This window comes from Dendropsophus ebraccatus, chromosome 4 (assembly GCF_027789765.1).
Source record: "Dendropsophus ebraccatus isolate aDenEbr1 chromosome 4, aDenEbr1.pat, whole genome shotgun sequence".
Lineage (NCBI taxonomy): Eukaryota > Metazoa > Chordata > Amphibia > Anura > Hylidae > Dendropsophus > Dendropsophus ebraccatus.
This window is the reverse complement of record NC_091457.1, coordinates 132,290,888-132,317,076: the sequence shown is the minus strand read 5'-3', so window position 1 is coordinate 132,317,076 and position 26,189 is coordinate 132,290,888. Positions and strand designations below refer to the sequence as shown.

Below are 26,189 nucleotides of genomic sequence, written 5' to 3'. Positions count from 1 at the left end.
AGGAAGGGAGGGGAAAGAAGAGACTGGGGGGGGGGGGGGGAAATGAGGAAAGGGGTGTCCGAGGTGAAGTAACCAGAAAATGTATCGTATGTCCCCTAGCAGACAAGGGAATCAGGTTGTGGAGGGGGTTCGCAGCAGTTCCTTATACATATTAGTTTCTTGGAATTGCATCCATGCAAACCAAGTACGGGTAAAACGAGCATTAGAATCTGGGATGCTAGCTGTCAGGTCCTCCATATGCATGAGGTCATTGTCCTTTAAGATCCAGGGAGAGAGATCGGAGGGGGATTTTGTTTCTTCCAGTAAAGGGGAACACATGCTCTGGCGGCCATAACCAAGAAACGAAGCAAGGAACGTTTGTATACTGACAGATAGGTCGCAATGATGAAGGAGAAATAGGGAGGGGCCCATAGGAAACATCAGATGGGTGACCTGCCGTATCACTCGCGTGACCTCGGTCCAGAAAGTTTGAAGGCGGTTACAGTCCCAGAAAATGTGGAGGAACGTACCTTCCTCGGTGCCACACCTCCAGCATGTGGATTCAACCTCAGGGATGAGGGCATGCAGCCGGGAGGGAACCTGGTACCATCTAGAGAAAATTTTGTATCCGGCTTCCTGAAAGCGGGAGCTAATAGAGAGTGAGGATCCTGGATCTTTGTTCTGAAGTGTACTAAAGATCATTGACTCTAGACATGTCTCTCAAAGACATAGAAACATAGAAAATTCTTGGCAGAAAATGACCACTTGATCCATCTGTAGATTTAACTTCCACATCTGCTGGAATTTTATTTCACGTATCTACAACTCTTTTAGTAAAGTTATATTTTCTCATGTTGCTTCTGGTCTTTCCCCCTGCTAATTTTAGATTTTGCCCCCATTTTTTAAATTTCAGTTTGTTTGTTTTATTTTATTTTATTTAAATCAATCCTCTCCTAAACCTTTTTTAGTCCTTTATCATAGTTAAAGGTTTTCGCCACACTTTTGTGTCATCAGACAACAGACAGTCCATGCCTACCAAACCTTCTCTTATGTCTCTTAGAAACATTGTGAAAAGAACAGGACTCAGAACAGACCCTTGTGGCCACCACTTGTAACCAGTCTCTGCTCAGAATATACACCATTAACGACAACGATCTGATATCCATGCTTCAGCCAACAAGAAATCCACTGAACTATCCAGAGAATAAAGGTGTTAAATCTTTCTTATCTGGAGGTCCCCTTTAAGTCAAATTTTCACTAACTTCTCTAACAGCTCTTTATGTAGAACTGTGACAGGTTTTGCTGAAGTCCAGATAGGCGATATCCAGGACACCACCTTCATCCATCACTTATTTGACATAGTCGAAGAAATAAGATTAGTCTGACATGATCTGCCCTCAGTAAATCCTTGTTGGTTTTGATCCATCAAACTTACCCCTCTCTGTTCCTGGCAGTTTCTTCACCTGCACTGCAGCCTCTAGTGACATGATCACATGATCACTAGAGGCTGCATTACAGCAGAAGATGCCATGTTAGGCTGTGTTCTCACATTGCGATTATGTTAAAATTGCAATGTGAGAATACAACCTTTTAGCACTTTGTGAACACTCTTTACTGTTGTGCTAGCTGCAGTGGCTAGCGTGTGTGCTTGCAAACTTTACGTGGTATTTGTACTTGCAATACAAGATCCCACCTGCAGCTTACATCCCATGGGGTAGCCCCATCTGCTAGCACAGCAGGAAAAGGTACCTTCCATTTACAGACGATACTTACGCCCCCTACCCCCCAACCGTGGCCTTTGTGGCAAATAGAGCCCTGATCACCAGTAGAGAGAATTGTTTGTTCCACTAATATGCACAAGCAGTTCCCACAGTTTCTTTGTCCACCAACCAGACACAGGCAGCACTTTCATTACACACCCTGCCTCTACCCAGACCATTTCCAGACATGTAGCAGATGGAAATTTGCTAACACATGCCATTGCTAACACCTGCCATTGACGGCCAGCCACTGTCCGTTTTGTTTACAGTTGTGTCATGAACAAGGAACCTGGACTACTACTGACTGGAACCGTATCCTGGTCTTGAGACTAGAGATGAGCGTACCTGGAGCATGCTCGAGTCGATCCGAACCCGAACGTTTGGTATTTGATTAGCGGTGGCTGCTGAACTTGGATAAAGCCCTAAGGCTATGTGGAAATCATGGATATAGTCATTGGCTGTATCCATGTTTTCCAGACAACCTTAGAGCTTTATCCAAGTTCAGCAGCCCCAGCTAATCAAATACCGAACGTTCGGGTTCTGGTCGAATCGAACCCGGTTCGCTCATCTCTACTTGAGACCCATCTAGTCAGTCCAGCTTTGTATAAGACCTGAAGCCTCTGGGCTTGTATTATACTTGCTAAATGGATGCAGAGTTTTTTTTATCGAAATAATTAACCAAACAGTATGGAGCAAAAGCTTATAATGTCAGGTTCTAAATAATTCAGTACCTGTCATACTAATCCATGACCCCCCACTGGGAGCTGTTAACTACTTTTACGCTATTCCCTTTATCAGTTCATTTAGTATAATGGACTGCGGCAATTTCTTTGTCGAAAAGTTTGTACCTGCTTTGTCCTTGTGAGAAATTGCTGTGACTGGCACCATTAAAATAAAATGTACTTTTGGCCTTTAATTTTTTTTTTTTTTTTTTTTTAATATCTATGTTTCTGTGTGCATGATTTTACTAAATAATGGCTGCAGGCACAGCAGTTAGCACTGCTTAGATTCCGCAAAGAGGTCTTAGGTTCAATTCCAATATTGCTTCTATATGAAGTTTGTTCATTTTCCTCCCACGCTCCAAAACATATTTGGTTGGACTGACTTTCTCATGAAATGTCCCTATAGCATGTTTGTAACTGGTTCGAGATTAGGGAAATTAGAATGTGAGCTTCGCACTGGGGACGAGGACTGAAATCATATTAACTGCATCCCCAAGACAAGATCATATAACATATGCACATAATTCCATTACAACGTCTCTTGATGATCAGCCATAACAAAGCACCGGCCCATTTACTGCAGGTTCAACACTAATCACACTATTTTAAGGAAATCTTTTTTTTCCAGAGCTGTAATTCCCCAAACAAACAGCTTGGTTAAGTGTAGACTAAAATATTTCAGTATAAGACTGTGCATTTCTACATGTGAACATTTTGCAAAAAGACACCTTCTGTAACCAGCGGGGTGACGGTTTCCAAGGAGACTCCAATCCTTCGACTCTTGGGAATAATTGGAATAATAGAAGCATGAAAATAGAATTTACGAGCGCAAGGGCAATGGGTAGCGAGCATTTGCATTAACTTTAACAAGCCTGGCTTGCAGGGTTTGATATGGAATCAGCTTAAGGGAGAGCAGTTTGGAAACATGTTTAATTAATGTCAACACAGTGTCGAATGTTAAAATCATCTCCGCAGAATGGGCTCGTGACACAAGAAATCAGAAAGCTATTCCCCGTAGAAAGCAGCACACTGAAGGATGGCACGCGATTGTCGTGCAACCTGATGGAATGAGATTAGATTGTAAGCTCTATGGGGGCAGATCAGTATCGCGATCTCATTGTGCAGTGCTATCTTATATGTCGGTGCCATATAAATAACAGGAATAGTCAAACGAGGCGAAAGTATGACCTGATTTTGTCCAGAAATCTTCATCACATGGTACAGACTGTGCATGCACTTCCAGGAAATGGAACTCCTTGGTCAATGTGTTATAAAATATTCATAGGCTCCACTGAAATTGTGAAAATGTAGGGAATGTTTTGTGCTTCACTTTATTGGATGTTATAGCTATAAATCTTTATGTTTAACTCTTTCTGCCGCATGGTGTATGTTTATATCCTAGTAAGCCAGTGGTTCCCATGAAGTAATGTAAATGTACTGAATACTGATGGTGTGAATACAGGAACTGCGGCTGTACCAGTGCTTGTTGGTGCTGGCCAGCAATTGTGATGCCTGACGTGAAATTTGACATAGAGCTAACCCTTCCCCCCCCCCGACCCCATTGTAAATGATAAGAAAGGTGTGCTGTCAGGAAAAGTGCACAATATAACACTAGGGGGGACATTTATTAAGTCCGGCGGTTTTTGCGTCGGGCGTAGAAATGCCCCTGCAGCTCCGACAGTACGGAGATTTATGTAGAGGCCCACACTCATTCCCGTGCGCACCAGTGTGTGCGCAAGGAAATCTACGCCAGCTCAGAGCTGGCGTAGGTTTCCTTATCATTTTTAGTTGTGAAAAATGATAAATAAAGTGGACCCTGAGTCCGCGCCCCGTTCCTTCCTCTCCACACCCCCTCCCCGCCCCACTGGCAAAGGTGGCGTAATTGGACAGATGCAAATATTTTATTCACAAAACAGCCATTTGCGAATAAATTAATTTGCATCTGGCCATTTTACCCCAAAAAATAAATTTTTTTAGTTTGATAACTTTTCCCCTAGGTACTCAAACACAATCTAGATCACCAATAAATTGGTTTGTTCAAGCAGGACCTTCCATTCTTGATAAGGGTAAGACAAGTGCTATATGTCCACAAGTGCTATATGTCATTGTACACCCAATGGAGACACGAAAAGTGCTCTATTTTGGGCTGTATGTACTGAGATATACATATAGGACACCCTTTTATTTCAGAGATGAAACAGAAAATGACATATCTGAATACCCATCAAGTAATGGGTGAGAGGGCCTATCTATCTTTTAGGCTGTGTACAGAACATGGCTACCATTTTGAAATCTGCCATATTAGATTAAAGGGAACCTGTCACCCCCCGTGCCGGGATGACAGGCTCCCGACCCCCCGCTACAGCCCCCTATACTCACCTGATCCCGCCGGGTCCCGCTTCTGGATCCGGTCGGGTCACGGAGATCTCAGCCACTGCAGCCTGGCGCGCGCGCTGAGAGATGAGTCCAACGGTCATAGAGAATGACAGAGAGTCCAGAATGACAGAGATCTCCGTGACCCAACCGGATCCAGAAGCGGGACCCGGCGGGATCAGGTGAGAATAGGGAGCTGTAGCGGGGGTCGGAAGCCTGTCACCCCGACACGGGGGGGCGACAGGTTCCCTTTAAGGACAAGTTTTTTGGGACCTATTTTTTAGTCTATGTTCGGAACATGGCCACCTTCTTAAAACGAATGTACCATCAAGTATTGCATGTATAGAACGGCGCCTACGCAGGGGAACTGGTGCCGCTGTCCTATTTTTGAGACGCGGCCCGGTTCCCTTTTACGGTGCCGTTCTATTCATGGGCACTGGGCCGGGGGTGAAGCACTGTGGTCGGGATTCCATCAACTGCAGTACAGCATAAATTTTCTCTTAATCACGGCCGTTGTTACAAATCGGCAACAAGGGACGTGATTAATAGAAAATTTACCTTGTGTGAACAAGGGGAATGGTAACACCAAGTTGTCCATTTTCCATACAATTGTTGCAGGAATGACAGAGCAAGGACACAGTGCAAAATGTTCTCCAGAATTGTTATTGAGAATTTGCTAGAATATTGTCGAGGATGCTGACTTGTCCCATTCAAGCGTCTTTGAGCTATTTTTCATGTATGTTCATGAATTGCTTGTATATTCCACTCCCTGTCTAATCCTTACATTACAGAGTGTAGATCTAAACTGAATACTCCATACAAGTCACTGCAAGAGCAGGCCAACCCCATGTGCCATTTGTATTGTAATATTTAATTGTGGTGTTCTGGTCAGAATAGAAGCTCACACAACAAAAACCTTTATGGAGCTCAAAGAAGTGAAACTGAGTTTTCTATAATCACAGAACAAAACTCATAATGGAACTAATAATAAAGAATACTTCACTTTCTTTTTTACTAAGTACATAATTCCTAGATAGATTTGCACTAGAATATTCCTTTAGTATGTAGCCATCAGCAGATTCTTAAGATGTTATACAGAGGTAACTTGCTGTACAAGCTGAACAAGGAAACCACCATGTGTTAAGGAGGTTGTCGAGGATTAAAAACAAATATACATTGTAGCTGCTTTTCCATTGCATACATCTAAGTAAATTTCCCCCAGTTTGTTGATCTTAAAAAGGCCTTATTGCCTGCCATGGTAAATCTGCTCTAAGGCAGGTTGTACAAACAGAGCGCCGATAACATTGATCAAGGCAATGCAATAGCATCGCATTAATCAGTACAGACAATCTAATGAGTGCTTATAAATGTCCTTTGGGAGGACTTAAAGAGGTTCTATCATGTAATATTAATTTGCCCCTATTTTAAAAGTTTACCAGTCCTTTGGTCTATTTTATAAAGATACAGACTGGCAATCTGTAACTAATACTTTACCTTATCCTGGAACACACAGCTGTAACGCAAGTGACGTCACCAAGATGGCGGCGCCATGGAACAGCAGTGGGACACAGGATTAGGTAAAGTACTAGATACAGACTGCAAAGGCAGTCTGTATCTTTATAAATAAACTTAGGGCCAGGCACAGGGTCACTAGATAATACACAGCAATGACTGTGTATTGGGCTCATGAGAGCCCTTCCCACCACTCTGCATGCCGGGAAGTTCTGCGCTTGCAGCGTTTCTATTAAAAAGAGTCGGTGTGAGCTCATACAGAAAAACATAAATATACATTAAATATATTGTAAATAGTAATCAAATTAAAGAAAAAGAAAAAAGCAACCGCCCCCGTGATTGGTTCTCTTCTCAGTGTAAAAGAAATATTTAGAGAAAAGTTTTTAAAGCAGTGTTTCCTAGTATATTTTAATGTAAAATTAAGGGAGTGTTTAAAAAGTACCATTGGTCCCTCAGAAAAAAAAACTTTCATGTGGCCCTGAATGTAGGAAAATGAAAGAGGCCAGATTCACATGTCCGTGTTCAGTCCATTATGTATGGTCCGAAAACTGACTGTATATCACAGACTGAACATTTTGGGGGGTACCCTGCATCAAATTCATTAAAACCGTTAAAGGGAACCAATCCTCACCAAACTCACTATAAACCTAATAAATATTGTTAGTAAAGCTCCTAACACAGTGCCCAAGCATATGTGTGTTTCCCAAGTCCCAGCCCGCAAAGCATCGAAAACGTACTTTTATTCTTTCCCGCGCTTGATGCTAATCAGTTCCAAATAGTCACCTGGGCGGTCCTGGGGTCCCAACTAGTCACAGTCATGGTGCTGTATTCCACTGTAATCAAGCCTCTCTGGGCGGGGGTCACAGCTCAGTTTGTCACAGAGGTGTGGGCCTGAGTGCTCATACCGCCACTGAACTCTATATTCATGCGGACATGCATAGTACAGCGGTGTCCTTTTCCTACTGTCATTCCATGACATACAGTCAGCTTACAGACCACGGACTGAACACAGACGTCTGAATCTGGCCTTATGGCTTTTAAAATGATTGGAGTTAAAAATCTGCCGGTGTCAGAGAAGATCATCCTGGCCGGTACTGCAGTACTGGCCAGGATGATCTTCACTTCTGATGAATTGGCATGCGGGCACACCCGTGCGCGCCCACATCCCAATTCACCAAATCTTCAAACCCCAACGCTAAACTCTAAGGGAAAAAAAAGCTCAGTTCTGCCTGATGTTTACAAGACAGACCTGCCACTCTTTGTGAAGTCATATTACAGCTGCCCATACAAGTCTATGGAGAGGGGAGGGCTGATAAGGGAGATGGGTGGATCAGTGGCTGGAGGGACTAGAAGCTGCAAAAAGATGGCACTCAGACAGCAAAGAGACTTTGTAGGAGGTACTGTAGTAGATCTAATCCCAGGGCTTGATTCACAGTTTAGACTGTTTACCAATGCTCTAAAATGTCTTCCATGCTGCAGCAGCTTCTTAGGGTGTGTATGGAGACATAGAAGTGGTGTGTGTGGGGAGACATTATAGACATAGTTAGGCTCCACTGACCGATTTACAAAATTACAAAAAAGAAAAATGCCATATACAAGTAATATTATATTTAGATTTTGGCACCTGACCTTTAATTGACCCTAAAGTTATTTATTATCTTTTACCATTACAATGATCGGCTATTGTGTCTTTATGTTTTGTGTGATTCTGTATGGCTGGAGAAAACAAAAAACAATCTCAGCTAGGTTTTTTGTTTTATTACTGTTCAGAAAACTGCACTCGCACAATTGAGAATTCATCATTTATTCATTCTTCATGACCAACACAAGTGAAACGCTGGGATCCAGCTGCTGCATACATTACGTCTCCTGAAGGAATTAGACACGTTTCCCTCATTACTTCATTACAGCAAATCCTGCAAGGACATTTACTAGGAAATACCGGCAATGCACATTGTGTGAATTGCCATTGATTTACATTGATCTACTAATGCCTCAGTCATGACAATGCAAAAAATGAACCGCTAAGGTCAGCTCAAATGGAATCTGGCAAGAAGTGATGGTATAAAGTGTCATTATTTCAGGTTCTGAGTGCAGTTTATTTTACCTGCACCAATATTGTGAAAATGGAAAATGGAGCTGGCAATCTAATTCCCTCCTTTCATTTCTTTTTCTGGATGTAGAGTCTCAGTCAGTGATAATGCAGCTACAATGAACCTCTGCACTCCTATGTGCCCTCCCTGAGCAGACAAGTGAGTGCAATGTTCAGTTATATAATACTGCCAAGTAGACTTATTGCCGTCATGGTAGAACTTGGCTCCATCTTCCATCCATGATGACTAATGGCAATTACTACCTACTAACAAAATAATATATATGCTAGCTAGTCCCTGGTGATCTTGTGGTGTATTTGAAGTTGATGCTGTAGATGTCGCCTACTTGGACACCAGCAAAGCCGATAATAAAGTTCCACTTTATACTGTACTTCTGATTCACTGGAGACAGATGCTTTCAGAGGTTGTACTGAAATGCTGCCTGACACATGAGTTAGAACAATACTTCTACGTATTTACTGCTTATGCGCCCCTAGGCACACAGACTGAATACACCCCATTAGAATTAGAATTTTTTTTATACAGATCTGTCACAAATATGTAGCAAAACCTCATGTGTTACATTGATTGTGGATCTAACCCCTGTACACAAAAAGTAGTGACATCAATTATTAATCCACAACAAAAGGAGCGACTGCAGCTGCAAATCTGCCGGGAAATTTCATATCAGTCCTGATCCCAAAGGGGATTTTTTCCCCTCCAGACCACCTTATGGCAGCAGCATTTACTTAAAATAAAAAATAAAAAATGGTGTATTTTTTTAACCCACAAAAGTACTGCCCCCACCCCCCAACACCGCTGCTCTAGGCACAGGACTACAGGGGAGATTTATCAAACATGGTGTAAAGTGAAACTGGCTCAGTTGCCCCTAGCAACCAATCAGATTCCACCTCTCATTCCTCACAGACTCTTTGGAAAATGAAAGGTGGAATCTGATTGGTTGCTAGGGGCAACTGAGCCAGTTTCACTTTACACCATGCTTGATAAATCTCCCCCTTAGTGTCTAACTGCAAATACAGCCCTGATTCTATCACAACATTTTATGCCACCATTCTATACCAAATTCTAAGCTTACATTCTATGGCTACATTCTATGTCAGCATTCTAAGCCTACATTGTATGCCAACATTCTAATTTTAATGGCTTTTAAAAGCCTTCAGTTGTGGCCCAGAGGGGGACAATCACACCAGGCCTATCTGTTATACTTACAGCCCGGGTCCTCTTCCTGATCAGTAGCCTAAAGCAATCAAGGGTTGATAACATCAATTAATGCAATACATAGGTATTGCATTGATCCCTACGAGCAATCATGGTATTGTTCATAGAAGCCCACTAGGGGGACTACAAATAAATGTAAAAAAAGAAAAAGGTTTTTATAATTTATAAAAAAAAATCCAAAATCCCATATTAAAAGTTTAAATCACCCCCATTTTCCCATTTTTAAGTAAAAAAATATAAACAAAGAAATAAAAATTTGTTATGGTCACATGTGGTATCGCTTGAACTATTAAAATATTATGTTTTGCACAGTAATTTGCGTAAATGCAGAAACCGCCAGAGTGCAAAATTACAGATTTTTGGTCACATCACATTCAGAAATAATTGAATAAAACGTGATTAAAAGGTTGCATATATGCAAGTGAGTTACCAATAAAAACTACACGCACGAAAAATAAGGCCAGCAGTGTCATGCAGGGGCGTAGCTAATGACTCCTGGGCCCTGGTGCGAGAGGTCAACTTGGGCCCCCCCCCTTCCTCGACCAAGTGATGCTATTGGTATATGTGTATATTATATATATATATATATATATATATATATATATATATACACCAAGACAGATATTACGAATAACGATCTTAAGATAGGAAGAGAAAATATTATCACCACACATATTACCGCCATATTGTTACTGACCAAATCCTGTATACTAAGACCAATAAAACATAGTACCAGATAGCAAGTAACAAATAATTTCACCACATACTGACTCACACTACCACTGCTACTGACTAACACCACCACATACTGACTAACACCACCACATACTGACTAACACCTCCGCTGCTACTGACTAACACCACCACATACTGACTAACACCACCACATACTGACTAACACCAACACTGCTACTAACACCACCACCCACTAACACCACCACTGCTACTGAATAACATCCACTGTACACGTATCACCGCATCCAGTCATATAGAGGTGGACGCAGCTCCACACAGGCTCTAGACACCATATACATTACAGTGCAGTTACATCAGGTGACTCACAGGGGACGTCTTCTCTGATCGGAGTTCTTCCCTCTTCATCTTCTTCTCCATCTGCTCTCTGCCATTATGAGAACTTCTCCGAGCCATGAATCCACAGAATCTGCCAGACAGACATATTAGACTCCTCACTCTGACACCATCGTAATCTCTCTGCAAACTGCACATTTGTATTGGCCTCATTTAGTGGGTAACCCTGACACTATGTGACCTCCTTATAGTGTATGTCCTATATGTAGCCTCCTTATAGATGGTCCCCACTCTGTGTATCCCCCCTTATAGTATATGCCTCCTACTATGTAGCCTCCTTATAGATGCCCCCTCTGTGTATCCCCCCTTATAGTATATGCCTCCTACTATGTAGCCTCCTTATAGATGCCCCCTCTGTATATCCCCTCTTATAGAAAGCCCCCTCTCCCCCTATGTTGCCCCCCTTATAGATGCCCCCCCTTATAGATGGCCCCTTCCCCCCCTTATAAATTGCTCCCTTATAGATAGCCCCCTCTCCCACCCTCCTATAGATGGCCCCCTCTCCTATAGATGGCCCCTTCCCCCCCTTATAGATGGCCCCCTCTGCTATAGATGGCCCCTTCCCCCCCTTATAGATGGCCCACTCTCCCCTCTCCTTATATAGATGGTCCCCTCTCCCCCCCCCTTATAGATGGTCCTCTCTCCCCCCCCCTTATAGATGGTCCCCCTCCCTTATAGATGGTCCCCCTCTCCCCCCCTTATAGATGCCCCCCTCTGCTATAGATGATCCCCCTCTTTCCCCCCTTATAGATGATCCCCCTCTCCCCCCCTTATAGATGGTTCCCTCTCCCCCCCCCTTATAGATAGTCCCCCTCTTCCCCCCCTTATAGATGGTCCCCTCCCCCCCATAGATGGTCCCACTCTTCCCCCCCTTATAGATGGTCTCCTCCCCCCCCCTCCCTATAGATGGTCCCCCTCTCCCCCCCCCTTATAGATGGTCCCCCTCTCCCCCCCCTTATAGATGGTCCCCCTCCCCCCCTTATAGATACCTCCCCTCTAGAAGGTCCCCCTCTCTTGCCCCCCTTTATAGATGGCCACCTCTCCCCCCTCCTTTATACATAGCCCCCTGTTTCCTTTATTAAAACAAATAAAAATAAATAAAAAAACCCACACACAACTCACCTAACAACGCGCTCCCCCGGCGATCCTCTTCTTCTTCAGCCTCAGTCTGCCCCGGATCATGCGCTGCTGCCGGGGGTGTTGCGTCCTATCCCCGGCAGCGCGCGCATCATAGAGTTCCCTGTGCTGGGACCTCCAGCACAGGGAGCGTCTCTAATGTGCGCTCCCTGTGCCGGAGCAGTGAACTCTATGATGCACGCGCTGCCGGGGATAGGACGCAACACCCCCAGCAGCAGCGCATGATCCGGGGCAGACGGAGGCGGCCTCTTGTGACCGCAAGCAACACAATGCTTGCGGTCACAAGAGTGATTGATGAGGGGGGCCATAGGGGCCCCGCGGGCCCCCCCTTGTGGCGGGCCGGGTCGCAGCGGCGACTGCTGCGACCCTGGTAGTTACGCCACTGGTGTCATGGCTCAAATGCTTGCCTTTTCTGTGAGCAAACAGATGACTGAGACTTCCTGTGTTTAGTCTCTTTTTTTTTTAACAAGCAGAAAACTAAAAAGCTGCCTTCAGAAAACTGGACCTGGATTTCAATTAAGTATAGCTTTGGTTCTAGGCAATAGTAATAACAATGTAAATTGCAAACATGCTTTTTTTTCACATGCTCCGTTGATTTTGAAAGTTATATCGACAGTGATGACAAGACTACATCCTATGTCAATATTTTAAGCCTACATTTAATGCCAACGTTCTAACATTGTAAATACCCTAAATTATTTTCCAGCATTCTATGCCAACATACCAAACTTACATTTCTATGCCACCGTTCTAAATCTACATTGCATGCCAACATTCTAAGCCTACATTCTATGTCAACATTCAAAGTCAACATTCTAAACATATGTTATATGCAAACATTCTATGTAAACATTCTAAGGATACATTCTGTGATAATATTCAATTTCAATATTCTACATTTCTATGTTCTATATTTCTACATTCTGCATATAAATTCTACGTCTAAGCCTAAATTCTATGCCAACATTCTAAGGCTTCATTCTATGTCAACATACTATGCAAACAATCTAAGCCTACATTATATGCTAACATTTTAAAGAGGATGTACCACCAGGTACATCCTCTTTAACCTGAACCCACTGATCGAAGGGCGCCGGCACGGGGAAGCCGGTGCCGCGGTCCGTTTTTCGGGCCGAGGCCCGGTTCCTGTGCACGGCAGCATTCTATGCACCGGAACCGGCCGATGCTTAAGCACTGGAGGTAGGCCGGGCCGTCCCCAGTGGGAGAGAATTCCCTCCCCTGTATGACGCGGCTCCCTTAGAATGAATGGAGCCGCGTCATACAGGGGAGGGAATTCCCTCCCACTGAGAGCGGCCCGGCCTATCTCCAGTGCTTGAGCACCGGCCGGTTCCGGTGCATAGAACGGCGCCGTGCATGGAAACCGGGCCTCGGTCCGAAAAATGGACCGCGGCACCCGCTTTCCCGTGCCGGCGCCCTTCGATCAGTGGGTTCAGGCTAAAGAGGATGTACCTGGTGGTACATCCTCTTTAAGGCTACATTATATGTAAACATTCTATGCATACCTTCTATGCCAGCATTCTAAGGCTACATTCTAAGTCAACATTCTAAGCATATTTTCTATGCCAATATTCTATATAAGCATTCTACGCCTACATTCCATGCCATCAATCTAAGAATACATTCTAAGCTTACACTTCATGCCTACATTTTATGTCAACATTCTATGCTTACATTCTATGCCACCATTCTAAGTCTACATTATGTGTCAACATTCTAATCCTACACTCCATGTCTACATTCTATGCCACCATTCTAAACCTACATTCAATAGCAGCATTTTAGGCCCACATACCAAGCCTACATTTCTATACCACCATTCTAAGCCTACATTCTTTTTACATTATATTTTAACATTCAATGGCAACATTGAAGACATCTAAGAAGTTTAATGCCAATATTTTATGGCAACATTCTAAACCTACGTTATATGCCAACAGTCTATGCAAGCATTCTAAGCCTACTTTCTATGCCAACATTCTATATCAGAATTATCTGTCAACATTCCAAGCCTACATTTTATGTCAACAGTCTAATAGCCATATTAGATAGCCCAGTGAGTGGGGTAAGCGAGTGCCGATCTGCTAGATCAGCACTGGTTTACAGAGCCTATTAGATGGCTTGATGATCCTGCAGCAAGGGCTGCACAGACATAATTGGCGATGTCTGTGCAGCCCTTGCTTTAAAAGGCTACTGCTGCCTTGTCTCTGCAACCCCCACTGACCACATCTGCGTGGACCTTTTTGTACCCACCCACTTAGCCAATCACTGACCGCAGCACTGTTCTATCTTGGTCAGCTGGAAGGCAGCATATCTCTATGTTCTGCTTTGAAATCCTTTCTTTTTACTAGAGGTAAGTATAATTTCTTTATTATTTTCTATATACCGTGTCAGCTGTCATCACCTATTACACGAAGCGATGCGAAATGGGCGGCTGATGATTTTTTAACATGTTGGAAGACAACAATCAGCCAGCGAACAATTGCTATCTCCTTGGCTGATCGCTGGCAATGTCTGCCCGGTTCAAAAGATATTCATCTCATGTAATAGGGCCTTAAGCCTTCATTCTATGTCAACATTCTAAGGCTACACTCTATGTCAACATTCTATGCCATAAAGGAAAAGTCCAGCAAAAATTTTTATTAAAGTATTGTATTGTCCCCCAAAAGTTATACAACTCACCAATATACACTTATTACGGGAAATGCACATAAAGTGCTTTTTTCCCTGCACTTACTACTACATCAAGGCTTCACTTCCTGGATAACATGGTGATGTCACGACCCGACTCCCAGAGCTGTGCGGGCTGTGGCTGCTGGAGAGGATGATAGCAGAGGGAAGCTGCATAGCAGAGGGATGCTGCTATGCAGCTCCAGTGCCCTGTGGTTCTCAGTGTCCCCCTGTCATCATCCTCTCCAGCAGCCACAGCCCTCACAGCTCTGGGGGTCGGGTCGTGACATCACCATGTTATCCAGGAAGTGACATCACCATGTTATCCAGGAAGTGACATCACCATGTTATCCAGGAAGTGACATCACCATGTTATCCAGGAAGTAAAGCCTTGATGCAGTAGTAAGTGCAGGGAAAAAAGCACTTTTTGTGCATTTCCCTTAATAAGTGTAAATTGGTGATTGGTATAACTTTTAGGGGGCAATACAATACTTTCACATTTTCACCAGACTTCTAATAAACCTACACTCTCAGTAAATTGCAATAGTTTACCTAATATCTCAGACTAGAATATGTACACCTACAACAAGACACTTTATACAAGATGAATAATGAATAAAATAACCATTAAACAAACATTAAAATCAAGACCAAGGAGGAGGGAGGCCACACTGCTGGGACAGATTGCAATGAGAAATAAAGTGCCAGTGCATCAGGTGTAAAAAGTACTACATCTTGAATCAGCATAAATGCATGTATAAAGTGCAGGTTTATAGACTATCATGCTACAATACGCTGAATACGGTTATATAGAGTACATTGTAAAATCCACATATGCACTGGGATTGTATACCTATAGCGGCAATGTTCCCTAGTCCATTGGTCCCCACCTCAGACTCATTACTTGAGCTATTTCTCAACATATTTCTCACTATGTTGTCTGTTTTTATTTATTTTATTTTATTTTTTTTTGGGGGGGGGGGGGGGGGGTTATAATTGTTCTGAATGGTCTTCAGAATTTAGTTTTAATCTGAACTACAGTGCTCAAAAAAATAAAGGGAACACTCAAATAACATCCTAGATCTGGATGAATGAAATATTCTCATTGAAAACTTCTGTTCTGTACAAAGTTGAATGTGCTGACAACAAAATCATGCAAAAATTGTCGATGGAAATCAAATTTATTAACCAATGGAGGCCTGGATTTGGAGTCACACACAAAATGAAAGTGGAAAAACACACTCCAGGCTGATCCAACTTTGATATAATGTCCTGAAGACAAGTCAAAATGAGGCTGAGTATTGTGTGTGGCCTCAACGTTCCTGTATGACCTCCCTACAATGCCTGGCCATGCTCCTGATGAGGTGGCGGATGGTCTCATGAGGGATCTCCTCCCAGACCTGGAACAAAGCATTCGCCAACTCCTGGACAGTCTGTGGTGCAAAGAAAAGCATAGGTACTGAGAACTGGTCTGCGGTCCCCGCCTGCAGATCCACTCATTTATTGAGTTTGTCTTGCTAATTGCCAATAATTTCCACCTGTTGTCTATTCAATTTGCACAACAGCATGTGAACTTGTCAATCAGTGTTGCTTCCTAAGGCTAGGTTCACACTGCGTTTTCAGCATCCGTTTAACGGATCCGTTTTTTTTAACGTCCAGAAAAATTGGGTCAGCAACGTTTTTTTTTTTGTCCGTTTCGGTCCGTCAAAAAAAACGGATCCGTTTTTTTTTATAATGGAAGTCAATGGAAAAACGGATGCACACAAATGAATCCGTTTTTTGCAATCCGTTTTTCATGCGTTTTTTTGCAAAAAACGGATGCGTTAAACGGATGCTGAAAACGCAGTGTGAACCTAGCCTAAGTGGACAGTTTGATTTCACAGAAGTTTGATTTACTTGGAGTTTTATTGTGTAGATTTTTTTGAGACATTGTGGACGCAACTACTTTAGTGAGCTGAAGTCGCCGGTATGTCATACCTTCCTGAATAAGCTCTTACAACAGTTACTGTAAATGTTAAAAGCTCAGAAAGTCTGAAACCTCAAGTGGATTGTATTACATTAATGTATAACTTTTTATAATCAATGTATAAATTGCTGTTTATTTTACACAATTTTATTCAAAATTTAAGGGGAACCATAAAGATGAACTTTGTGAAAACATTCTAAAATAAGACAAGGTTGCCCTCTAGTGCACAATAGACATATTGCAGGAAGAATTAGCGCGTACTACTACTCATCATGACCAAATCTTGCTTGACCATATTGGACAAATAAAAAGACCTAAAATATAACACATTTTCAAATCGAATCATATAATTCACCTTAAAAAAAAATAAATCTGATTTGTATGTATGTATACTTTATACTTGTATATAATTGTGGGGCACAAAAGTGTAATCTACCATGCTTATGTGTGCCACATAGCATATAGAAGTAAGTGAAGGCTCAGAGAAGAACATTGTGTATGCGTCAATTAATAGAAGTAAATTACAAATCTCTGGCACTTTCTGGCACCAGTTGATAAAAAAAAAAAAAAAAAAAAAAAAAGGGGGGGGGGGGATTGTGAACTACCCCTTAACCACAATCAGGACCCACCAACTATATCTAAGTATTCCAGTGTAAAAATGTACTTTTTAATGTTTCCATTGAGTGAGGAGGGACATTTTAAAGGGAACCTGTCACCCCCTGTGCCGGGGTGACAGGCTCCCGACCCCCCGCTACAGCCCCCTATACTCACCTGATCCCGCCGGGTCCCGCTTCTGGATCCGGTCGGGTCACGGAGATATCAGCCACTGCAGCCCGGCGCCTGCGCTGAGAGATGAGTCCAACGCTCATAGAGAATGACGCAGCGCTGGACTCTCCGTCATTCTCTATGAGCGTTGGACTCTTTTGGCGCGTGCCGGGCTGCAGCGGCTGATATCTCCGTGACCCGACCGGATCCAGAAGTGGGACCCGGCGGGATCAGGTGAGTATAGGGGGCTGTAGCGGGGGGTCGGGAGCCTGTTTAGGTTCCCTTTAAAGTGACCCCCCCCCCCCCAAAAAATAAATAAATAAATAAACTGCTTGTACCTTCGGATAGCTCTGCTTTTAATCCAACATCTGTCCTGGGGTCCATTCAGCAGATGATGCAGTTAAAAAAGAACTTTTAAACTTGATCTAGAGCATGATCTAGAGCAGTGCTTCTCAAACTGTGAGACGCGCCTCAATGGTGAGGCACAGCTTGCAGTCTGATGAGGCGCAGGGTCCCTGTCTGTGCCCGACATCGGCACACAGCAGGGACTCCAGGATTTGTGACCAGCGCTCCCTTTAGCTGCACGGCGCACTTCCTCCAGCCACCCACTCAGCCCCCCTCGTGGCCATTTTTTAAAAGTCTGGTGCACTGACGCTCCTTACGGCCTCAGCGCACCGCTGCTCGTGATTAGCCCGCCCACCTGTCCATCACTGCCAGCGCTGTGCTCTCCCCCTGGGTTCTAAGTGACAGAAGGATAGGAGCCGAAGGGGCGCCTGCAGCTGCAAGCAGGCAACTCCGTCTCCAAGCCAGCGGGCATTATTATTGTACGAGGGTCACAGTCGGGGCATTATTACTATATGGGGAAAAGCAGAGGATCTTAAGCACAGGGGGCAACCCACATACCTAATCTGGGGGATTTAACTGTTTGCGGGGCACTACAGGGGAATTAACTTTTTGTGGGACACGGATGTGTCACTATTAGGGGAATGAACTATTTGTAGGTCACTAGTGGGGTTATTATCTGTTTGTGGGGCTCTAGTGGGGGAATTTACTATTTGTAAGGCACTGTTGAAGGTATTAACTACTATACGGGAGCTATTATGGGAATACCTACTACTTTGACAGTGTCAGGAACACTGCACATCACTCTGACAGTGACAGGAATGCCAAATGTACAGAAATGGAGTAAGGAGGGAAAAGGGAGCTACCACAGGAAGAGGAGGTTAAGAGTAGAATCATGTGAGCGTGTGTGTGTGAGCTGCCAGGTGGGATATGGAGAAAGAAATGCTGCACTATGGGGTACAGAGTCGCTTTAAAGGACAACTCCGGCGGGACCCCCCCAAAAAAAAACAACACAGACACACACAGACACCATACTCACCATCCCTCCTGTGACGATCGCCACTCCATTCGCCCGCCGTCCGCCTCACCTGCGTCCGCCGTCCAGCGATGTCTCTTGCTTCCGGGTCCATGAGAGAGAAAAGGCTGCCAGTGCGCTTGCGCACCGGCAGCCTTTTCATTGGCTGGAGCGAATTACATGGCTTCCAGCAAGCTCAGCCAATCAGGGCTGAGCAAGCTGGAAGCCAGGGCCGGCCTTAGGGTAGATGGCGCCCCCCCCCCCCCACCTCTGCTGATACCCCCTAATAGTGACATAAACTAAATATTACAGCCTCCCACCCCCCCCCCCCAGACAACCCCCACTGCCCCCCGCTGACTGTTATATATGTGACCTTTTTATCACTTTTAGAATTTTTTTTCTGGGATGTGATTTCACTAAAAATCTGTACATTTGGACTTCAGGATATCAGGGTATGCTAGCGGTAATAGTTATGCACTGTTTTGGCTGTTGGGGTATGTTGGGAGTAGTAGTTATGCACTGTTTCAGCTGTTTGGGTATGCATGGGGTAGTAGTTACGCACGGTTTAAGCTATGAGGGTATGCTGGGGATAGTAGTTATGCACTGTTTAGCTGTTGGGGTATGCTGGGGATAGTAGTTATGCACTGTTTAGCTGTTGGGGTATGCTGGGGCAGTAGTTATGCACTGTTTAGCTGTTGGGGTATGCTGGGGATAGTAGTTATGCACTGTTTAGCTTTTGGGGTATGCTGGGGCTGTAGTTATGCACTGTTTAGCTTTTGGGGTATGTTGGGGGTAGTAGTTATGCACTGTTTAGCTGTTGGGGTATGCTGGGGCTGTAGTTATGCACTGTTTAGCTGTTAGGGTATGTTTGGGGGTAGTAGTTATGCACTGTTTAGCTGTTAGGGTATGCTGGGGATAGTAGTTATGCACTGTTTAGCGTTTTGGGTATGTTTGGGGGTAGTAGTTATGCACTGTTTTAGCTGTTGGGGTATGCTGGGGATAGTAGTTATGCACTGTTTAGCTTTTGGGGTATGCTGGGGATAGTAGTTATGCACTGTTTAGCTTTTGGGGTATGTTGGGGGTAGTAGTTATGCACTGTTTTAGCTGTTGGGGTATGCTGGGGATAGTAGTTATGCACTGTTTAGCTGTTATACTGTTAGGCAAGGAGAGAAGAGATGCCAGTGTCTGTATATATACTGTGACAGTGCATGTATACACAGCAGCAGGGTCAGAACAGTGTACATGAAGTATATTGCCACAGTGTATACAGACTCTGCAGAGAGAGAGAGAGAAAGAAGATAGAATATACACAGATAGATAGATAGATGGAGTGCCGTTGAATCTACTTCAATAGATAGATAGATAGATAGATAGATAGATAGATAGATAGATAGGAGATAGATAGATAGGAGATAGATAGATAGGAGATAGATAGATAGATAGATAGATAGATAGATAGATAGATAGATAGATAGATAGATAGATAGGAGATAGATAGGAGATAGATAGATAGGAGATAGATAGGAGATAGATAGATAGGAGATAGATAGATAGATAGATAGATAGATAGATAGATAGATAGATAGGAGATAGATAGATAGATAGATAGATAGATAGATAGATAGATAGATAGGAGATAGATAGATAAGAGATAGATAGATAGATAGATAGATAGATAGATAGATAGATAGATAGATAGGAGATAGATAGATAGATAGATAGATAGATAGATAGATAGATAGATAGGAGATAGATAGATAGATAGATAGATAGATAGATAGAGAGAGAGAGAGAGAGATAGATAGATAGATAGATAGATAGATAGATAGATAGATAGAAGAAGCATCAGGCTTACAGCAGGGGCACAGGATGCTAGACGCTGCAGGAATTGCTGAGGAGCATGGAGGAGGCACAGGGCTTGGCAGAGGTTACAGGTCATCACACTGATGGGGAAGCACGGCCTGTGCTAAAATGGTCAGCTTACACACACAGTCCGGCACACAGTTGAGCAGGCTGCATTGTGCCAATGAGTGAGTGAGTAAGCCACCCGCGGTGGGCGCCGGGGGCGGGGGCTTGTCGGCGAGGGGCGGAGCTTACCGGGACGTACCCGGAACATTAATTTGCCAGTCCCTAGTCTGGCTTCAGGAGTGCCCCAAACCAAGCACTATGAAGGGAGGGCAGGCGACCAGCTAGGGGGGCGCTTTGGCAGACAGACAGAACGTCTGTCTGCCAGACAGTTAGGTGTGCAACTGTCTGCCAGAGCGCCCCCCAGCGGGCTAGGAGTGATGCGCCCTGTGCAAGCGCACAGGTCGCACACCCATAAGGCCGGCCCTGCTGGAAGCCATGTGATGCGCTCCAGCCAATGAAAAGGCTGCTGGTGCGCATGTGCACCAGCAGCCTTTTCTCTCCCATTCACTCTCAATGAAGACGCCGAAGAGGAAGAAGACCCGGACCGCCCCCCAGCTCTGACGTCGCCGTCACCAGATGCCGCCCGGGAGAAGAGGACCGTGACGATCGTAATAGGTAATGCATACATTCTTTAACTTCCGGGGTGGGGGGTCGGAAAGTGGGGGAAGGGGGCCAGACCGGGTATTTAATCAAATTACAAAGTTATATAACTTTGTAATGTGTGTTAAATAAGCCCAAAAATTTTTTCGCCGGAGTTGTCCTTTAAGGATTGCACATAGTGATCATCTGGATATATGCCTTGGAAGAGGACCTTAAACAATATGAGATGGATACAAGTTATTTCTTAGGTAGAAGGAGTTGGCTAAGGCTATATTCACACGTCCGTTGTTCTGTCCGCAATTGTGGACATTAAACCAATATTATTCAATGGCCCCTTTCACACGTCCGTACGTGTATACGGGGCCCCGACATGTGCAGCAAAAAAAATAATAAATTGACATGTTGTAATGCAGACCGTTTTTTGCGGCACAGATCGCTAGAGTAATGATGTGTGCACATTCGCAGTTCTTCTTTGCATCTGGCCAATAGTTTCATTTTGTTTCAATGTATTGCAAGCTGAAGCTTATCTCTCTGAACAAAATGGTCAGCTGTGATATTCTGCCATGGCTACCACCAAGGACATCATCTGCTGGTGGTTGTTCTAGATAGCCCCATACACCTTATACCGGCGCCTGAATCTGCTGTGAGCGATGGATTTCACTGAAATAAGTCCGAGGTATATGAGGACCTTTAGACTCACTGGATGCCAGATATGGCAGGTAAGTATAGCTCTGGCAGTATACCAAGATGTCATCGGGGAAAAACTAGAGTATCTGCATTTAGGCTTTTAGCCGGATTTGGGTCTTTGGTAGCGACACAATGTAAGTACTTTAGGTCAGCTATTTATAAAGGAAGGATTCACTTCCTTTGAACATTTGAAGCTATTTAACGCATAGTTTGCTGGATAATCACTGTCGTAGGTGTCATAAGAGTTATGCTGACCTTTAGTGTGTAACCTGAGAAAGCTCTGACATTTTGGGTGGAGGTGGTTAGCTTGTTGCCTGAAGTCATGGAGATCCTTCTCCCCCCGCCCGGGCAGCATCTGTGATAAGATGCTGGGAGCGGGGGAACTGTACAAATATGTGCCGCGCTGTAATGACAGAGCCGCAAGGCTGATTCATTACATCGCGGCGCAATCTGTACAGTTCCCTTATCACAGATTCTGCCCGGGCGGTGGGAGAAGTCTGTTACAGGCATTCCACATGCGTGTTCCATGCGGAACATGGAACGTGTGAATTCAGCCTTACTCATGGCCATAGCAATGCTTGGTTCCAATAATTGGCTTGTTATCAACCGAAAACAAGAAAACGCTTGTTCATCAGCTTGAACCCTATATGCAGCCACAAAATAATTATTTGTCGGCCACCCATCATCTTATATAAACACAGGATGTGAAGCTGACAATGATGATGTGATGTCCTGTCTACACGATAACTGAGCCATGTGAGGGCTCAATAAGCCAGCACTAATCTTTAAAGGGGTTGTCCGGCAATAAAAAATTATTCACAGAATAACACACATTACAAAGTTATACAACTTTGTAATGTATGTTATGTCTGTGAATGGCCCCCTTCCTCGTGTTTCCCCCCACCCACGCTAGACCCGGAAGTGTGGTGCATTATACTCACCGCATCTCGTGTCGTCCACGGTCTCCGATCGTCAGCAGTGACGTCTTCTTCGGGAGGCCGGCGGATCTTCCCGAGTGCCAGCCGCCCTCTGCAGCGTCATCCGAAGCTCAGCCGCGATTGGCTGAGCATAACTGTGCTCAGCCAATCGCGGCTGAGCGGCTGATGACGCGGCCACGTCATCAGCTGCTCAGCCGCGATTGGCTGAGCACAGTTATGCTCAGCCAATCGCGGCTGAGCTTCGTATGACGCTGCAGAGGGCGGCCGGCACTCGGGAAGATCCGCTGGCCTCCCGAAGAAGACGTCACTGCTGAGGATCGGAGACCATGGTCGGCACGTGACAGGTAATGTATAGCGCACCACACTTCCGGGTACACGGGTGGGGGTGGTGGGACACGGGGAAGGGGGCCATTCACAGACATAACATACATTACAAAGTTGTATAACTTTGTAATGTGTGTTATTCTGTGAATAATTTTTTATCTCCGGACAACCCCTTTAAGACTGGCATTTGTTATCAGCCCATCTATAATGCCTTTATTCAGGGCCAGATTTACCATTCGGCACCTGTAGTCCGGTGCCTAGGGCAGCACCTTGCAGTGGGGCAGCACCAGGAAGCAGAAGGAAGGAAACAGCTTTTTTTCTTTTTTTTGTTTTTTATATTCTTAGTTTCCCACCTCCTGGTCTGACTTGCCAGTAAATCTGGTGTCTTTTTGAGGGTGTGTGTGTGGGTATGGTGGTATTGGTCAGGTCTGGTATGGCGGGGTTATGCAGTCACAGTATGGCAGTATTGGTCAGGTCTGGCGGTGTTATCCAGTCACAGTATGGTGGTATTTTTCAGGTCTGGTTTAGCTGTGTTAAATGTGACGCCTGGAGCCATTACCTACCAATCCTGTTGTGAAACAAAACACAACAATCACTGAACTCAGGGAGAACAGTGAAAAATTCCAATGGAGTACTCATTTACGAGTCTCCATTGATCGTCCCATACAAAATTTTAATATGCAAAAAAGGGGTCCGTGGAGCCTTGTTGTGAGAATTCCTTCAGACAATATGCAGATGGCTCTAATCATTGCTTCAATGTGGAAATTTGTTTATGTTTTAAGCAGTTAAAAACTATGAAAAACGCAATTCAGACAATGTTTCTACATGTAAAGAAAAGCGTGTGGCTGAAACCTAGCTCCCATTTCTTCCCCAATAGTCACATGCTGTTACCAAGATTATGGATACCGGAATGGGGGTCTGGTTTCTGCTGCATGTGGTGACGCACAGTAAATGTGGGAACGCGGCCATGTTCACACTATCTATATTTTTGTAAAACTACGTCCGTTGTTGCTGATTGCAACAACGGCAGTGATTATTACGAAAATATACATAACATCGCTGCCTAAGGTTTAGTGCCTAGAGCAGCATACGGCCCTGCCCATATTCCCTAAGGGTCCATTTACACAGAATGATTATCTGACAGATTATCTGCCAAAGATTTGAAGTCAAAACCAGGAATGGATTTGAAAAGAGGTAAAATCTCAGCCTTTCATACATAATATTATATGAGAAATAGACACATGATATCATCTCCTTACATCAAGTACATCCTTACATATGGGTAAGAGAACACCCTTATTGTCCCAGCGGATATCCCTAGTGAATAAGATGATCCCTTATGAAAATATAGTATACAACATGTATATTACAAGAAAAGTTTCACTGTGTTGAGTATTTTTACTAGGAGCCAACCGTGTCTTCTTTAGCTGGTCTCCCTGAGATCCACATTGGTGAGGGGCAACACCCCGAAACAGCTGTCTGTGGATGGATGCCTGGCTTTGGCATTTCCCTTGTCATATCCATAGACCTAAAAATTGAGTTGGATATTCACTGAAAGGACTACTTTATCTGGTGTTTTTTGTGGTACAGGAGCCACCCCTTGGCTAGGTCCTTCCCTGGAGGGATATCTGGCTAGTCCTGTGTTTAGGAGACTCTATGGACTCTTTTTGAAAATAAGAGAAAGGTAGTGTGAATTGTTCTTTAACCAGTTCTCTAGTTCCACATTATCTAGTCGCATGAAATGATGAGATTGTCAATGTGTCAGGTGTAATATTATTGCCCTCCGTTACATCACAATAACAGTCTCTTGAGAACGATCTTTTCAATACCTTTATTATCAGAAGAATACATTTGTAACAGTGGAAGATTTGCATCAAACTAGACATTAGTGTGTCGGTGTGTTTCCTACAATCAGTCACATCTTGTGAGTCACCTTCTATGTAATATGTCATTATTAACAGATTTCTTTCATGAGGCTTCAGGGAATCCTATATCTTCCCTTATATCCAGGGAATTAATATCTTGAAAAGTGCATATTAGAAACCTTTGCCATTCTTAAGATTTAATCTTGATTCTCGTCCGTCTCATCTGAAGATGCTAAAAAATAAAAGTATAGCAATTTATTAAACTGATCATTAAAAAGATGCTGAATCCATTTATTTTTTGTGGGTTGATGATAAGGGATCGTTCGTTGCCAGAGGTTCAATACTGAAGACTACTCCAGGTACTTACAGGTAATAAGATGCTAAATTAGAAAACATTACCTAGTAGTGGGTCAACACTAGGTTCATTATTAGATAGTAAAAACTATACATCTGCTTGGAGGAGGTACTGTAGCTTCTTCCATCAGTTTAATTCCAGTTGGTTTATGATCCGATCAGCATTCGCTATAGGGACATATATGCAGGGTAAATGCTTCAAACCTACTCATAGTTTCACTTTCATGGGGTTCACATGAATATTGTATTTGATCTCTCTAAAGGATAGACCATGGGTGTCGAAACTACAGCCCTCCAGCTGTTGCAAAACCATAATTCCAATCATGCCCGGACAGCTAAAAAGATTTAGCTGTCCAGGCTTGATGGAAAATGTAGTATTGCAAGAGCTGGAGGGCTGCAGTTTGGAGACCAATGGGATAGACCAGGGATGGGGAACCTCAGCCATCCAGCTGTTGAAAAACTACAATTCCCATCATGACTGGACAGTCAAAACTAAAGCTTTGCTGTCCAGGCATGATGGGAATTAAGGTTCCCCATCCCTGGGATAGACAATAAGTGGCCAACTGCTGGAGGTCTCCCCAATCATGAGAACAGGGGTCCAGCTGTATACAAATGGGGAGCACAAGACCCTCATTCTCATGGAGAGAGGGAGCCTTCAGAGACACACCCTGTAGATAGGTGATGTGTGTTATGGGAAAACCTCCTTTAACCCCCCATAGTCACTGTCAGTATAACAACCATTAAGCAACATTATTCCGTCGAAAAAAAATGAAATGAAAAAGAAGAAAAAAAAAAAAAAAAAAGGAAGAATTCCTGTATAACATTAATAACCT

General features: G+C 43.9%; 1 protein-coding gene across 2 annotated transcripts in view; it reads right to left on the bottom strand.

Moving 5' to 3' along the window:
- Window positions 1-25,035: 25,035 nt before the first annotated feature.
- The window catches only part of WNK2 (WNK lysine deficient protein kinase 2), a 149,633-nt gene continuing 148,479 nt past the window's right edge, over window positions 25,036-26,189 (bottom strand). For both annotated transcript variants that reach the window (XM_069967054.1, XM_069967055.1), the window contains exon 28: window positions 25,036-25,234. In XM_069967054.1, the coding sequence (XP_069823155.1) occupies window positions 25,200-25,234 (35 nt within the window). In that variant the 3' untranslated portion in view covers window positions 25,036-25,199. The remainder of the gene's footprint in view (window positions 25,235-26,189) is intronic.